This window comes from Lampetra planeri, chromosome 68 (genome assembly GCF_965212315.1).
Source record: "Lampetra planeri chromosome 68, kcLamPlan1.2.h2, whole genome shotgun sequence".
NCBI classification, from domain to species: domain Eukaryota; kingdom Metazoa; phylum Chordata; class Hyperoartia; order Petromyzontiformes; family Petromyzontidae; genus Lampetra; species Lampetra planeri.
Genome location: NC_136173.1, coordinates 555311 through 571645, shown reverse-complemented (window position 1 = coordinate 571645; position 16335 = coordinate 555311). Strand labels below are relative to the sequence as shown.

The window sequence follows — 16335 nt, the reverse complement described above, 5'->3', positions numbered from 1 at the left end:
CGTCCATACAAAATGTAAATTGCTTTAAAGTAGCGAATTAATTGATTAACTGATGCCGAGTTTGATACAGGCATGCATTGTCACCGGATCTGAGTACGTGCGCAAAATGTGGAATTACTTGGACAATGGGAAGAGGACGAAATTTTGATTACAAGATTTGACCACGACAAACAGAGAGGAATCAAGTTAAGTAAAACCGTTGAAAAAAGGCAGCTATGCTGGATTTCAGTGTCAAATATTACGTAGGGTCCAGTATACACTACGTACATACAACTTGAAACAATGTAAACACAGCGTTAATGCAGTTTTCACGACTAATAAACGCTAATATAAATAAGTGTAGGGGTGTCAGGGGAAGGATTCCCACCAATAGATGGGTTAGTGGGAGGGGTGATCGAGGAGATATAAGGAGAGAACGGGCGGGAAGAGGGGGCCTTTGGCGGGAACGAGATTGGGACGGCTGGCGACAGGTGTGAATGGAAGGAAAGGAATAAAGGACGAGACCCCTGCAATCTCGTGTCGGCTCCTCTCTACATTTGGTGGCAGCGGTGGGATCCTAATGGCTACAAAGAAGAATCCTCGCGGGAGGGAGCCGAGGGAGGAGGAAGCAGGGGCCGGGGATCCTTCACATCCTGGGCAACAAGGGGGCCTGCTGTCAGAAGCAGCAGAAGGGGGCCCGGATCGCCTGGAGGATCGCATGGAGGACCGCATGGCCCGCGTGGAGAGGGCGCTCCAGGAGCTCTTGCAGAGGCTCCCTATGGGGGGCCCGCCGGCACCGGGACCCCCACCCCCACGCGTACTACGGGAGGAGAGGCCACGGGAAGGCCCACCCCCCAGTCCCCACCGCCCCCTACAATGGGGGGGCCCCCCCACACCACAAGGGGGGCCCATCCTACGTCACCTAGGGGGGGCAATTTGCACCACATAGAGAGCCCAGCCCGCAACCCAGGGGTAAGCCCACACTATGTAACAAGGGCGCGTTCACCCTGCTGTGACGCACTCCAAAGGGAGGAACCCCATCTTCAGTCCATCCACACCCATCCCCCATCATTTCACCATGCACCACAGGATAACGAGACGCCGCCTGGTCAGTGGCCGGACTCAGCCACACAATGGAGGAAGCTGGCAAGGCGGGTGGTAGCGGCCACGTCAGGAACCTCGGTCCTGGTCGGTGAAATCGCGGGAGTGTCGACACGTATCTTGGTCGATACGGGGGCATCAGCCACGATCATCTCGAGCACCATGCATGAGATGCTGCCGGATAAAATCCGACCTTTAGTCCCCGTCAAGACAACGTTCATTGCAGCAAATGGAGGCAGCATGGGCTTCCTGGGCCAGGTTGAAGCCCCGATACAGATTGGGCAGCTTTCGGTAGCAGGACCCATCCTTGTCTCCGCAACGTTGCCCGTACCCTGCCTGTTGGGGACGGACTTTCTGAGGCGGATGCCAATGAAAATCGATCTGGCCAATGGGCGGGTGGAAGTCCAGGGAACGCATCTCCATTTCCTAAAGGCGGAGGGGGCCAGCCGGGGTGTACCCTATGTGCAGGCTCTGGTCAGTAAGTCTGTCTCCATTCCCCCAGCAGCCCAGATGCTGGTTCCGCTGCAATATCGGTCCCCCCTCGTGACAGCCCGACCAGACTCACCCATCCTGGTGTCTCCGGCGTCAGCGGCCATGGATCGTCATGCGCTGGTGGGGGCCGAAACTATTGTACAGAGGAACCAGCATCTGTTCATTCAGGTGCTGAACACCTCCGATAGAACAGCGACGGTGCAGGAGGGAACAGTTCTGGCCCACGTTAGTCCCTTGTCACTAGGAGCCCCAGGGACAGAGCCCGAGCTTGTAGGCAGCATCAGCCAGTCCGAGGACAGAGGGGCCAAATCGTGGATGGACCAGCTGGCGGGGCCTGAGCCGGGATTGCCGCCCGACCAGAAACAGCAGCTGCACTCGTTATTGCAGGAGTTCTCGGACGTGTTCAGCCGGGGACCGTTCGACCTAGGGCGCACAAATCTGTCACAGCACCACATCAACACGGGAGATGCCGCACCCCTGCGCCAAAACACATATAGAATGAGCCCAATGGAAAAAGGGCACATTCAACAAGCGGTGCAGGAGATGCTGCGGGCCGACATAATTTCTCCATCCTCGAGTCCCTGGGGGGCACCGGTGGTCCTAGTCAAGAAGTCAGATGGGTCACTGAGATTCTGTGTGGACTTCCGACGCCTCAATGCCGTCACGCTGGCCGACGCATATCCCCTACCACATATCGACGACTCATTGGATGCACTGGCGGGAGCAAAATTTTTCAGTACGCTGGATTTGTTGTCCGGGTTCTGGCAGGTCCCACTAGACGCGGACTCCCGGCCTAAAACAGCATTCCGGACACCACAGGGCCTGTTCGAGTTCAACTGCCTGCCTATGGGCCTCCAGACGGCGCCGGCAACGTTCCAACGCATAATGGAGTTGGCCTTAGCAGGCCTCCAATGGGAAACGTGCCTCATCTACCTGGACGACGTCATTGTTTTCAGCCGATCATTCGAGGAACACATTGACCGATTGCGTCAGGTGTTCCTGCGGTTCCGGAACGCGAACTTGAAGCTCAAGCCGTCGAAGTGCCACCTTATGCAGTCGTCGGTACGCTACTTGGGCCACGTCGTCAGTGAGTCGGGAGTGGCTACAGACCCGGAAAAGACGGCCTGCGTGAGGGCCTGGGCTGTTCCCACAACGGTTCCGGAGGTACGCCGGTTTGTGGGTTTCGTTTCTTACTACCGCCGGTTTGTGCCCAACTTCGCAACCATTGCCAAGCCCTTGCACGTGTTGACGGCGAAGAACCAGAGGTTTTATTGGGGCCCTCTGGAGGAAGAGGCATTCCAGCAGCTGCGCTCACGTCTGACAGATGCACCACCATTGGCCTTTCCGGATTTTGGCCTCCCCTTTATCCTGGACACGGACGCCAGCGATGTGGGCATCGGCAGTGTTTTGTCGCAAGTCCAGCAGGGTCGGGAGGTGGTTATCGCCTATGGTAGTCGCGTGCTTTCATCAGCGGAGCAGCGCTACTGCGTCACACGTAGGGAACTCCTGGCAGTCGTTCACTTTGTGCAGCAATTCCGACCCTACCTGTATGGTCGCAAATTTACGGTCCGCACTGACCACGCGGCCTTGCAGTATTCGCTCCGCATCGACCAGCCTTCGGGCCAGCTGGCCAGATGGATAGAGCGCCTGCAGGAGTACAGGTACCAAGTAGTGCATCGCAAAGGGACCAGACATGCCAACGCAGACGCATTGTCCCGACTGGTGCCCCAGGGCCCTTGTGCATGCACCACAGGCGGGGCACGCTGCAAGGAGGCGAGGCCGGAGGGGACGGTCATCGCTCCCGTACGCACGGCGGAGGGCGCACAGGGTGAGGTCCAGCTGACCGACCACGACCTGGGGCTGACCTTGGACGATTGGAGACGGCTACAGCTGGAGGAAGCCCCACTGCGAACACTACGCGCCTCAGCAGAGGCAGGGGGGGAGGAGTACATCGTATGGGAGGATCTCCTCATGCGATGGGACCCGACAGGGCGCCGGCGATGCCTGGTAGTTCCGGAGTCGCTGCGTCAACAATTGGTTATGGACGTACACGGCCGCCAGCTGCTGCACCTGGCAGGGCGGAAGACACTGCACACATTACAGGGTCGGTACTTTTGGCCAGGTATGACCGCTGACGTGCATCGATGGGTCGCTACCTGCGTCGAATGTGCGCGGCGAAAGCCGCCACCCCGGGTAAGCCGGGCGCCCCTACAGCCCATCACGGTGACCAGGGTCAACGAATTGGTTGCGTTGGACATCTTGGGACCGCTGCCGGTCACGCCACGGGGAAATAAATACCTGTTGGTCGGAGTCGAGTACTGCACGAGGTGGCCGATGGCGTGGGCCCTCCCGGACCAAACGGCACAGACCATCGCCGATGCCTTCGTGGGAGGCTATGTCCTTGATAAGGGGGCACCGGAGCGGTTGCTCACGGATCAGGGCAGGAATTTCTCCTCACAGCTATTGAAGGACGTCTGCTCTATCCTGGGCACTAAAAAGGTCCGAACATCTCCATATCATCCCCAGACCGATGGGATGGTAGAGCGGCTTAACCGCACCATAGCGGCCATGCTGTCCCAAGTGGTGGACGAAAACCATTCCGACTGGGACCTCCACATTCCATCGGTCTTAGCGGCGTACAGGGTGGCCCCACACGCGGCGACGGGGTTCTCGCCGTTTTTCCTGATGTACGGACGGGATCCCGTTCCGCCTATTGAGGTGCAGCTGACGGACATTCCTGCAAGAGCCGACGCATGGCCGAAGGCACTAAAGACCTCCCTCATTTATTTGAGAGAGGCCCGCCAAGCAGCCCAGGCCGCATCGGCCGCGAGCCAAGAGAATAATGTACGGATACGGGAGAGGACAGTGACAGCCAAGCCCTTTAAAGTCGGGGACCAGGCATGGCTACACTGTCCTCAGGTACCGGTTGGCCTCTCACCAAAGCTGCACCGACCCTGGAAAGGGCCGGTCGAGGTCATTAAAGCACTCCGACCGCAGTGCGTCCAGGTCCAACTGGGTAAGCGACGATGGTTTGTACACCCCACCCGCCTTAAGCCATACATCTCTCCACCGTCATCTTCACCAACATCACCACCAACATCACTGCCAACATCATCATCATCCCTACCCAGGCCAAGGTCGCCGACCACCACGCGCCGACCGGCAGGGGGTTCGGTGCCCTGTGTTCCCTTGTCACCTACAGCACCCCATGTGAGGCCTGATGGAGCGGCGGCACGAGCGGGGGCCGGAGAGGCAGCGGCGCCAGGCAAGGCGACACCGGCACCACCGACCCAGGGACCGCGACGAGAGGGCCTTCGAAGGAGGGAGCCGCCACGGTCATCTGCTGCCTGTGGATGTCCGGGCTGTTACGGGATGCTGGCTGGAGACCTGGGCAGGCCGCGCAATTGATTCGTTGTGTTATATTGCATTGTATGGTTGTGGGGGGGGGTAAGGGCTGTCGTCACTGTCAGTGGTGGGAGGCATGGGGAGACTTAAATGGTCCATGGGGGAGGCAGAACCGAGGACGGTTATTTTTTCTCCGGGGGGGGGGGGGGGGGGGGGTGATGTAGGGGTGTCAGGGGAAGGATTCCCACCAATAGATGGGTTAGTGGGAGGGGTGATCGAGGAGATATAAGGAGAGAACGGGCGGGAAGAGGGGGCCTTTGGCGGGAACGAGATTGGGACGGCTGGCGACAGGTGTGAATGGAAGGAAAGGAATAAAGGACGAGACCCCTGCAATCTCGTGTCGGCTCCTCTCTACATAAGTAACATTTAAAAAACTTTTTTTTTAAACACGCTTTAATGAAATGTACCGTACTAGTAATGGAAAAACTCCACGACTCCAGGAAGTGGCCCCGAAGCTTGCCAGAACTTAAGGAGCCGTGGTGATTTACAGCCAACGTTAGTTGAGCGTGGACAATTAGACCCAAGCCGAAACATAACATATAAAAATGAATGTTTAAAAATACTTTTTAAATTTTTTATGATAGAATATAGTATTGTCATCTGTATGACATAAGTATACCAAGTTTGCAGTCGATACCACATTGGGAAGTGGGTTAAAATTGAGTTACAAGATTTGAGGATACAAAAACAACAGACGGAGTGAGTTAAATAAAAGCTGCTTTATGTAAATTCATCGTTGTCATCAGTCCGGCGATCTTCAAACTGCGCGGTTGTGTTGAAAGAAGAGCGTCGTGGTCGTAGTACGACTGCTAACATCACCCCGTGATGCAGTCTTATTGAGGTTATTGGAGTGGTTAAGTACGCTACAGTAAATACGGTAACTTTTAACGGTAGGAAATTTATTTTGTGTCCATTTGTACATTTACTGATGCCAATTTCATTAATAGTCAACGTATTTAAAGCGCAAAAAAACATACACACAATACCGATAAACATGATGTTACGCAAGAATGTGCAATAATTATCGATTGTAAGTAATGTCCCGATGTTTTAAAACAAAAAACCCCGGCGTCCCCCCCCTCCCCCCCCGAGAAACCGCCGGGATAATCGATGATCTCCCGTGAAGAAAACAAAACACAGAAAACAGCCCTACACATAGATTCAGATCATTCGGTGGAACATTTATCCTGCACGGTATCCGTGGCACGCGGCGGCGGGGCGGGGCTGGAGGGGGCGGGGCTGGAGGGGGCGGGGCGGGGCTAGATGGGGCGGGGCGGAGCTGGAGGGGGCGGAGCCGTATAAATTTGGCGGCAGGCGCCGCGGGCAGCCCCGAGTGGTCGTCATCGGTCGCGGTGGGGTCCTGACGAACGGTGGGGGTCAGGCGCGGTTGACGTCAGCGCGGGGGATGGGGGCGAGAGGGGGGTGGGGGCGCGGAGGGTGTGGGTGGGGGCGAGGAGGGGGGGGTGGGGGCGAAGAGGGGGGGTGGGGGGCGGGCGAGGAGGTGGGGGGGCGAGGAGGTGGGGGGGCGAGGAGGGGGGGGGCGAGGAGGGGGGGGCGAGGGGGAGGTGGGGGCGAGGGGGGGGCGAGGGGGAGGGGGCGAGGGGGCGAGGAGGGGGGGGGCGAGGAGGGGGGGGCGAGGAGGGGGGGGCGAGGAGGGGGGGGGCGAGGGGGTGGGGGCGAGAGGGGTGGGGGCGAGAGGGCGGTGAGCGAGAGGGGGGGGCGAGGGGGACGAGGGGGAGTCGAGGGGGGGGCGAGGGGGAAAGGGGGGGGCGAGGGGGAAAGGGGGGGGCGAGGGGGAAAGGGGGGGCGAGGGGGATGAGGGGGGGGCGAGGGGGATGAGGGGGGGGCGAGGGGGATGAGGGGGGGCGAGGGGGGAGGGCGTGGGGGGTGGCGGGGGGGGGGGCGAGGGGGGGGGCGGGGCTTTTAAGGGGCTGGGACGTGAAAAAAAAAATTCGCCTCAGAGTCGCGAGCGAAAGAAATTGTCGGACTGGACGCGTTAGGAGATACAACTTGAAGTCGTCGTCAACATCATCGTCGTCTTCGTTGTTGTTGTCTCGCGCAGATAACTCACCTCGCCGCGCCCAAGAGAGAAGTTGCGCCGGGCCGTGTGTTGCGACGAGTGGGCAGGGGTGAGTGTGTGGGGGGCCCCTCACGGGAGAGAGAGAAAGCCTGAGCTAGGCCTCAGGAGGGGGGCCTACCTCGCGCGATGCGCGTGTTAGGCGGAGTTTAAGCGGTGGGATAACTCGCACGGAGTTGTTGTTTTGATGGTTTGGTGGTGATGGTGTCGATTGCTTATTTACGAGTTGAGGCGTGAGGCGGTTCGTGACGGGAGATTTCGGGGCCCTGTCCGCTGCGCCGAGGCCTGCCGGCCTCTGTTGTGACGTTAAGTTGGTTGTTGGCGTTGTTGTGGTGGTGATGGTTGTTGTTGTTGATGGCTGTTGTTTAGTTATCGGTGGTGGTGATGGTTGTGGTTGGTAGTGGTGGTGATGATTGTTGGTGGTGATGGTTGTGGCGATGATAGCTGTTGTTTAGTTATTGGTGGTTTTGATGATTGTTGTGGTTCGGTTGTTGGTAGTGGTGGTGGTTGTTCGGTTGTTGTTGGTAGTGGTGGTTGTTGTAGGTGGTGATGGTTGTTGGTGGTGGTGGTTTGTGGTAATGGTGGTGTGGTTGTTGGTCGTGGTGATTTGTTGTTGGGTTGTTGTTGGTAGTGGTAGTGATGGTTGTTTTGGAGCGGTGGTGTCGCGGTTTTCGCGCTCCGCTACGAACCTGGCGACGCGGGTTCCATTCCCGCTCACGGCCAGCAACACCCAGTGACAATCATCTGCGCCTCCCCTAGGTCGACTCCGCCTCAAATGAGTACCTGGAGTGGTGCGTAACATCGCGCCCCGAGGGAGACAAAGGCGGCCGAGCGTGGTGTTGGCCACCCACTCCCTCGTGGGCCCTGCCGGATTTCGTAGGCTCTCATTAACAGCACTTGCCCCTACAGTCTGCTAAGGCTATACGGAGGATCTTTGTCTTTGTACCTACGTGCTACTCTCTAACAGCACTTGCCCCTACAGTGTTACAGGCTACACGGGGGACCTTTGTGTGTAGCTGCTGCTACTCGCTACTAACAGCACTTGCCCCTACAGTCTGTTACAGGCTACTCGGGGGACCTTTGACCCCCCCCCCACGCTAGTGCGTGCTGGTTGCTGAGGACATCGCTCAAACACGCGTCCCGAGAGGTGTTCTACAGCACGTCCAACCGTGGAGATGGAGCGATTGAATCCGCTCGTGGTGTGCAGCACGGCTGCTGCTGCTACTGCGTGAATTGTTACTGCGGCGGCGGCTTGGGAAGCGAGGCCTTCATCCAGCAGTGGATGATCATAGCTGATGGCTTGGGGAGGTCTTCGTCCAGCAGTGGATGATCATAGCTGATGGCTTGGGGAGGTCTTCGTCCAGCAGTGGATGATCATAGCTGATGGCTTGGGGAGGTCTTCATCCAGCAGTGGATTGACAATGGCTGATGATGGTGGCTTGAGGAGGTCTTTGTCCAGCAGTGGATTTAAAATGGCTGATGATGATGGTTTACGTACGGTGCGAAAGACGGTCTGCATACATGACTTGGTAAGGCCTTCATCTAGCAGTTGATTGATCATGGAAGATGATGATGGTTACACAGAGAGAGAGCAGCGGGGTGGAACGGCTGTGCAGCAGCTGGGGCGGTTCGTTCGCTGCGCAATGAATGAACCCGGCCACCCGAGTTCGATTAGCGGGCACGGCCGACGTCCGTGGCGGGTGATATCTCAACCTGCCCTTTGCGACTTGGCCCCTTGAGCAACCCGCACGGGCCCAGCGTGCGTGGTGAAGTATGGTCGAACAACAAACGCACGGGCGGGATCGGGAGCACGGCGCAAGGCGGAATTCATCCAGCGGCGGATAGACAAAAGGGCTGCGTGAGTCCCACTGAGCTACGTCGTTCTTTTGTGGTCAAGCGACTTGGCCGCCCATTACAGCGAAGTGGCTTATCACCTGGAAGTTTATAGCAGCCAAATATTCCAAACGCGCAATGTCGATTCTAAACGTGGAGGAAATAACGGAAGACCCGGAGAAAAATCTATGCCACCACAGGGAGAGACGTTAACTACCTTGGCCTGGTATGGAGGAGGTCGTGGGTTCGATCCCAACCCTGACTCTTGCTGTATATTTGGAGTTTGTGTGTCTCTCTCCGTGGTTGCGTGGATTTTCTCCCCGGGTCCTCCGATTTTGCCCTCCACATTCAGAATCGACAGACATCACGCGTTTAGAATGCTTGGTTGCTCTGCATTTTCACGTGATGATGAGACGCCACTAAGTTTGATCTTTCATTTGTGGAAAAGTATTTTCTGAAAAAGAGCTTGTTGCTCAGTTGGCCTGACCTGTTAAAATTGAAAATAGTTTCTCGTTTTAGTTTCCATCAGCTTTAACGTCACACTCCACGGGATGCAAGTTACTCGGTTCACCGATGATCGAGTCGTATATTTGTAAGTGTTTAGCATGAGTGAAAGCAATGTTCGAGTGTAGACTGAGTATGAGTGCTATAAGTTAACGCAGTCATCATCCGGACCATAATTTATAAGAGCTACAATTTTTCAACATTTTGTTTTTCCAACTTGTCAAGTTATGTGTGAACTTCTTCATCGGAGGTGCGGGAGGAAGGACAACAAACCAGATACAAACAGCAGTTCGAAAGAAATTAGTTTTCAATCTAGATTCATACCCAGGGACTTGATTATGTGTGTACCACGTTGGATCTCTCCAGACCTTCCAGTGCATCGTAACAAAGGAAAGACTCCCTCACCTGCGTGTCACTTGATGAGGCGCTTGCTGCTCCTGCCTCTGCCGTGTGGTTTGCTTCGGAATGCAGTAGAACCCCCTCCTCTCAACGAGGGTAATTCGTTAAGCGAGACGGTCGTCAAGCGAGCGACAGAAATACACGTTCAAGGCTAAATTCGTTCCGATAGGATTGAGATTACGCCTTGTTCACCCAAAAACATACTTTATAATATTTAAACAATGGATATTAATACATCAGTTTCAGTTTTTTTCAGTTTCATTTATTTGGTATATTTTTACGTAAAGATGCCAACAACATAAATGCGTAATATTAAAAGAAACACTGTTAATTGATGCATTAATATTACGGTACCTACAACAGTCTGTCGTTAACAGGGGGGAATGGTTGGTAAGCGAACACATTGGGCTCTATGGCCAATGTGCCATCACTATACACTACACACGACATTATTAGTTCGCCTTTTGGCGTACTCTGGTCAAACACCGTTTTGAGACTCGGCTCAAAAGAAAGCTGTCTCTGGTGTGGACCAATTCGTTTCAAAGACAATGAATATATGAGTTTTTTTGTTTGCATTCTGACCACAAGTATTGTGGTTAATGCAGACATGATTACTTGTAAAAGTTTTCAGTTTGGTGTTTTAACATTCTCAACACAGCTGCTTTGTTGCCAGAAAAAAAGGGAAAACCTGTTCTCACACTACATTATTGTACGCTACACATTGGCCCTATGGAGGCCTGTTGTTAAGTGATTAGTCGTTAGGTGGTCGTTGAGAGGGCTTCTGCTGCAGTAGACTCATTGCAAAGGGAGCAGTGGCAAGTCGTCAACGTTTTTATGTCGTGGTTCTTTGAGCCAACCCAAGGTTCCTCTGGGGGTGCTGCTGTGTGGATGATGGAGCTTCCCCTTACCTCCTGCAAACGAGTGGGAGGCTCACAAATTGTGACGGGTGGAAGTGTGGGTGGCTGGCTGGGTTGAGGTGGCTGGCTGGCTGGGTTCAGGTGACTGGGTGGGTGGGTTGAGGAGATCCATTGTTTATAACGCTCGCAGAGCGGGTTGTGTGTGGGGGTGCTTTTAATCTTGCGGTGGTGCTGGGAGGAGGGAGGGAGATACGCGGCCTTGATGTGCGGGTTCTGTTCGGCGTGCACCCTACGTGTGTGTACATTGAAACTTCTTTCACACCTTACGTATCCAAGCAACCGTGCTGATCGGAGGTGCGATTGTAGGGGAGAGGGAAGGACGACAAAACTAAACACCACGACAAGCAGTTCGAAAAGAAATTCGTTTTCAATCTGTATTATTTAAAAGTGCATAGCTCCAGTGGCTTCCCAGCATCGGAAGGAAGAGCGCTTTTTGTGTTTAGCTTGTTGTCCTTCCCCAGCGCCTCTATTTTGGCGCGGTTGGCTACATATGGTGTGAAGGAAGTTCTACATACACACATGCGTATGTTCTCCACCAGGTCCTTGAACTTGACAATTATTTTCATGAGCTCACTCGCGCGCACGTACATGCGCACAAACACTTGCACGTACACTCGCACACACATAACACGCACACACACACTTGCGCACACACCACGCGCACACCACACGCGCACACACCACACGCGCAAACACCACACACGCACACACTTGCGCACACACACACTTGCGCACACACACACTTTCTCACAACAACAACGAGCAGTTTTTGAAGAAATTAGTTTTCAATCTGGGCTTTGAGCAGTCGGCAAAATCCCCAGCGCTGTTTGCGTTGACGCCGCTGCCGCCTTGGGTAGACCGTGGTGGCACGTGCCGCGAGATGCTGCCGTCTTTTGGTGCACGAGCCACCACCACCGCCGCTGCCACGGAATGCTAATGATGATACAGCAGCGTGTGGACGTGCCCGAGTGTCTCTCGGCGAGTGGAGTGGCGGCGGTGGTGGTGGTTGGTGGTGGTTCGTAATGGCCGTGCCGCTGATGCCGAGACTGAATCCCCAAGGTGTTCTAGGTTTTAAACGTTGGGATTGGAGTGTGTATCGCCTCTGGGGGGTGTGGGGTGGTTATAATGGCCGTGTCGGTGAGACCGACTGTGAGCCATCGTCGTTGAGGAGCTGGGTTCAAGGCCTGGATGCGAGGGCGACCTCGTTCGAGAGGAGCTTCGTACCGGCTGTGTCGGAGGCACTTGAGCCGGCACCGGTGAGAGCCTAAATTCAGGCTGTGTTTTTAGCAAAGAAAAAAGGTTTTTTGTAAAAAAAAATAAAAAAAAATCTGACGCTAAGGTCGGTATCTGCGTTGCCCGACTTGACTCATTTTCCCGGGTTTTTGTCATAAAAAAAAATTAAGCATAGCGGTGAGTAGAAGAGAAAAAAATATGTATATTAAACAAGATTAGCAGTGCTTGTTGTACAATACCACCACTGCTTGCTGACCTCCACAGGCTGAGGGACTCCTCCAGTGAGGATGATCATCGTCCCAGGCTCATCCAAAGTGGGGGTGGCATGGTTTGTGGTGGTCGAGGCTGCCGACAGATTGACTGGAGTCTGCGTGGGACGTTGACCGGTTCCTTTGGGGGGGGGGGGGGGTGGCTCCGTTGCTAACAGTGGCTGCACTGTCTCTGTCTGGCTGACAGGCGTTCAGGGCGGCTGAGCGCGGTCATGCTGTCTGTCTGACATGCGTTCCGTCTCTGACCGTGCGTGTGCTGTGTCTCTTGTCTGACGGGTGATCAGGACGTCTGACCGTGGCCGCGCTGTGTTTCTACGTCTGACAGGCGCTCCGGACGGCGCCATGCTGGACGTGACGGTCAAGACGCTCGACTCACAGACACGGGCCTTTTCCGTGCCCGAGGAGGTAAGGCGCTCCTCCATATTACAACGTGCGGTCTCATTCTTCTATAATGCCGCCTGTAGTTTTCACAACGCGTCAGTGGATGTATAACACAATGAATGTAGGAAACATTAAAACAAAATTATAGCGTGGATGTGAATGGGGATGTGTGACATAATCCGAGCGAACGGACCTTTGTTGGCTTTGCGTAGGAATAAAGTGGTCGTGCGTCTGGCTCTGTGTAGCATCATCGCACGAGACATTGGGATGCTGCTGGATGCATCTGGATGCTATCCACCACGCGCCCTCGGTCTTTGTGTAGCCTGTGTTATGTCTCCTGCATTGGATATAAAGCGATCGAGCGAACAGAACTACGTCGCGCTGTGATTAGGAATAAGCCGTCATAACGGCAGCTGCCTCAGCGTAGCATCATCATCGGCGTCGTCGTCGCGCAAGGCCCTGTGTTGCGAATCTCATGGTGTTGTCGCAGACTGTGCTTTACCCCCTATATTATATATGATTTATTATAACGCGATTTTTCCATAACACGGTGTTCTTCAGGAACGCAACTACTACAACCGCCACGTTATAGGAGAACAGAATTGTTGTTTTTATCGTACCAGGGTAGTAGCGTTAAACTCTCAACTAATCTTATTTTAGCAGGTAAGGCACGCTGAGCTATTTAGCTCTTTTTCAGATGTGCCCTTGCCACAAACGATAGCTCAATGAAGTAGCTTCTAATCATTTGGGAAAGTATAGCAGTTGTCACTTACTCTAAACGCATGTTTATACAGGTAGGAACAACAGGTTCCACACTGCCCACCAGGGATTATTTGTCTGTCTGTCGTGCATATTTGTCTGTCGTGCACGAATGCGCTGTCCAACCAAGTTCCTGCCTGCCCACTCGGAAGGAACGTGTTTAAACCTGTAGTGGGTATTGTGCGTTACACGCGGTTACCACGACTTACCTGGTGTAGCGTTAGCCACGGGTCAACGGGGCGACGGCGAGTCTGGCCTGCATCAAGTGACGCCGTGAGGCCAGGGAACCCAGAGGGCGGTTGGGAACTGGAGGTTACGCAATAATCCAGGTCCCTTCAGAAGGTTCCAGAGAGTAGGCGTGGCCAGGGGGGGCGGAGTGACCCTGGGAGCTGTAGATAAGGCGGACCCCTCAACGGGTTTGCCAGTCGTCGTCAAGCTGAAGACTGAAGAGCCAGCTTTGACTAGGACCCTGGGAACCCCGCACCCGACGTCCTTTTAAGGGCCGGGACTGAGTGGGTCAGTGGCCGGGACCCGATGACCTTGGCTGGGTTGGGTCAGCTCGCCTCCCCTAGAGCCCCTAGCCGTAGGGTTGATGTATATAGAGGAAGTGGTCCCAGTGATTAGGACACTCTAGCCCGGAGGCTATACCTTCCCAGGGTATCGGGTGGAAGAGGCTGATGCCCCTTTGTGTCAGGGACGTTGTGTTGCCGTTATTATAGTTATAAATAAAAGTATTTGCCTCCAGAGAAGACCGAGTCTCCATCATCACCACTACAAATGTGGAGGGAAAACTGGAGGACCCGGAGAAAAATCAACGTGACCACGGGGGGAGAGAGACGCAAACTCCAAATATTTACAACAGGCATTGTCGAGGTCGTGATCGAACCCATGACCTCCTGCATACCAGGCGAGGTAGCTAACATCTCCTAGCCACCGTGGCATCCGTGCCTCACTGCGAGAAGGGGCCTGGGGTTCGATTCTAGGGCGCACCTCTGCGTGGAGTGGTGCGTTCCCTCCCCGTTCTGCAAAGTGACTGGGACCTGTTGCATGAAACCGTTGTACAAGGCTTCAAAGTGTGATTTCTATATAACTCTGCCATTTCTTTATTAGCACCAAAACCAGACTCGTTACTGACACTACACTTACTACGATACACTACACTACTCCTATACACTGCAACTGTACACTACACTACACCGCCACTGTACAAAATTGAAAACTACATTTTTTACAACTGTTTGTTGTTAGTTTGTCCTCCCCCCGCACCTCCAATTTGCGCGGTTGGCTACACGGTTCAACATGCGTACAATTTGCATCAAAAAGACAAAGATCTCCCATGTAGCCTTAACAGAGACTGTAGGAGCAAGTGCTGTTGGCGAGTAGCACCTATGAAGGCCGGTACAGCAAACGAGGGGGTGGGTGGCCAGCATCACGCCCAGTCGCTACACACAGCTACACTAGATACACATTTGAGGCCGAGTCGACCTAGGGGAGGAGGCCCAGGACCGGTTCGGATAATTGTCGCTGGTGTTGTTGGCCGTGAGTGGGAATGGAACTTCGGTCTCTGCCAGGTTCGCAGCGCCAACCTCTGCGCCACCACCGCTCCCCATTTCCATCACACGCACAGCACACCCCACACCTGAACGAGTCTTGCGACTTGTTGAGGTGTCCGTGAGTAAGCAGTCGTAGTAATAACAACACATTCTTGCGGAGGCAGCTGGTAGGAATGTTGGGTTGCTCGGTCAATGGCCAGGGTCAACGGCGGCGTGGTGTATTCCGCAAATATGCCCGACTGAGGGCGGGCACAAGCCGGCGTGAGTAGGTTAAACGTTGAGTTTTATAAGGGCACCACGGGGTGACCAGCCCCTCCCCACCCAGCCCCTCAACACCCAGCCTCACCCAGCCCCTCCCAACACTCCCCTCTCCACCTAGCCCCACCCTCCCCACCCAGCCCCTCCCTGCACGTCGGACGGACACAATAATCCCCTGTGGGCTGGTGGAACCCGTGGGTTCCTACCCGTATTAATAGTAAGTTGTTTGCAGGACAGCCTGTACTCAGCCTGGCATGGAAACGAGGCAGGGTGCGTGGAAAGTCCCCAGCCCACTTAAGTGTGTCCTGGGGGCTCTTCGTTGCCGCACTCGCTGGCTGCCCCTGGCACTCATTGGTAGTTGTGGTGGTGGTGGTTGTTGTGGTGGTTGTTGTTGGTGCTCAGTCCTCCCAGTTGCTTTGTGCCAGATCCTCCTGCAGTGTTGCTCTCTCTCCTCTATCCCGTGTCCCTGGCTCTCACCTCTAACCCATTCCTATCCTAGTATAGGCTCTACATGTTTTCTGTAAAAACATTTAAAGTGTTTTTGCATTAGCTCTGTCCGTCCGTGCATCTGTCACGGTGTGGAGCGAGGGTGCACTATAGCGCTTGTAATGGTAATCCAGTTTGAACCAAACGTTTGTGTAAGGTTTTGTTGCTGTCATGGGAGAAAACCGGACAAAACCATCAAAGGTTACATCTGTGCGACCCTTTTTGCCATTATCAAAATGATGGCTGCCACGGTGGCTAGGAGATGTGAACTCCTTCGGCTTGCGCACAGGACGTCTTGGGTTCGATCCCATCCCTGACGCCTGCTGTATATTTGGAGTTTGCGTGTCTCTCCCCGTGGTCGCATGGATTTTTCTCTGGGTCCTCTCAGTTTTAACACTCCACATTTGAATCGACGTCATGCGTTTAGAATATTTGGCTGCTGATATACATTTGTGGCCAGGTCGTTACTGAAAAAAAGCTACATAGCTCGGTGAGACTTACCTGGAAAAATAAAAATAGTTTAGTTCGCTTAGTTTATGGAAAAATAAGAGTAGGCGTTACCCTTTCTGGCAATAAAACAGGCGTTAACGTGTTCCAACATCAATGAGTTTCAAAAACAATGTATTTATTATTGTAAGAGCACGTTGGTTTGCATGTTTTTCCACAAGTAGTGTGTTTGGTTAATGCAG

General features: G+C 54.4%; 1 protein-coding gene across 1 annotated transcript in view; it reads left to right on the top strand.

Annotated features, from left to right (window-relative positions):
• Positions 1-6907: 6907 nt before the first annotated feature.
• The window catches only part of BAG6 (BAG cochaperone 6), a 42037-nt gene continuing 32609 nt past the window's right edge, over positions 6908-16335 (top strand). The window contains 2 exon segments of the mRNA XM_078620029.1: positions 6908-7106; positions 12535-12614. Coding sequence (XP_078476155.1) covers positions 12552-12614 — 63 coding nt within the window. The 5' untranslated portion in view covers positions 6908-7106; positions 12535-12551.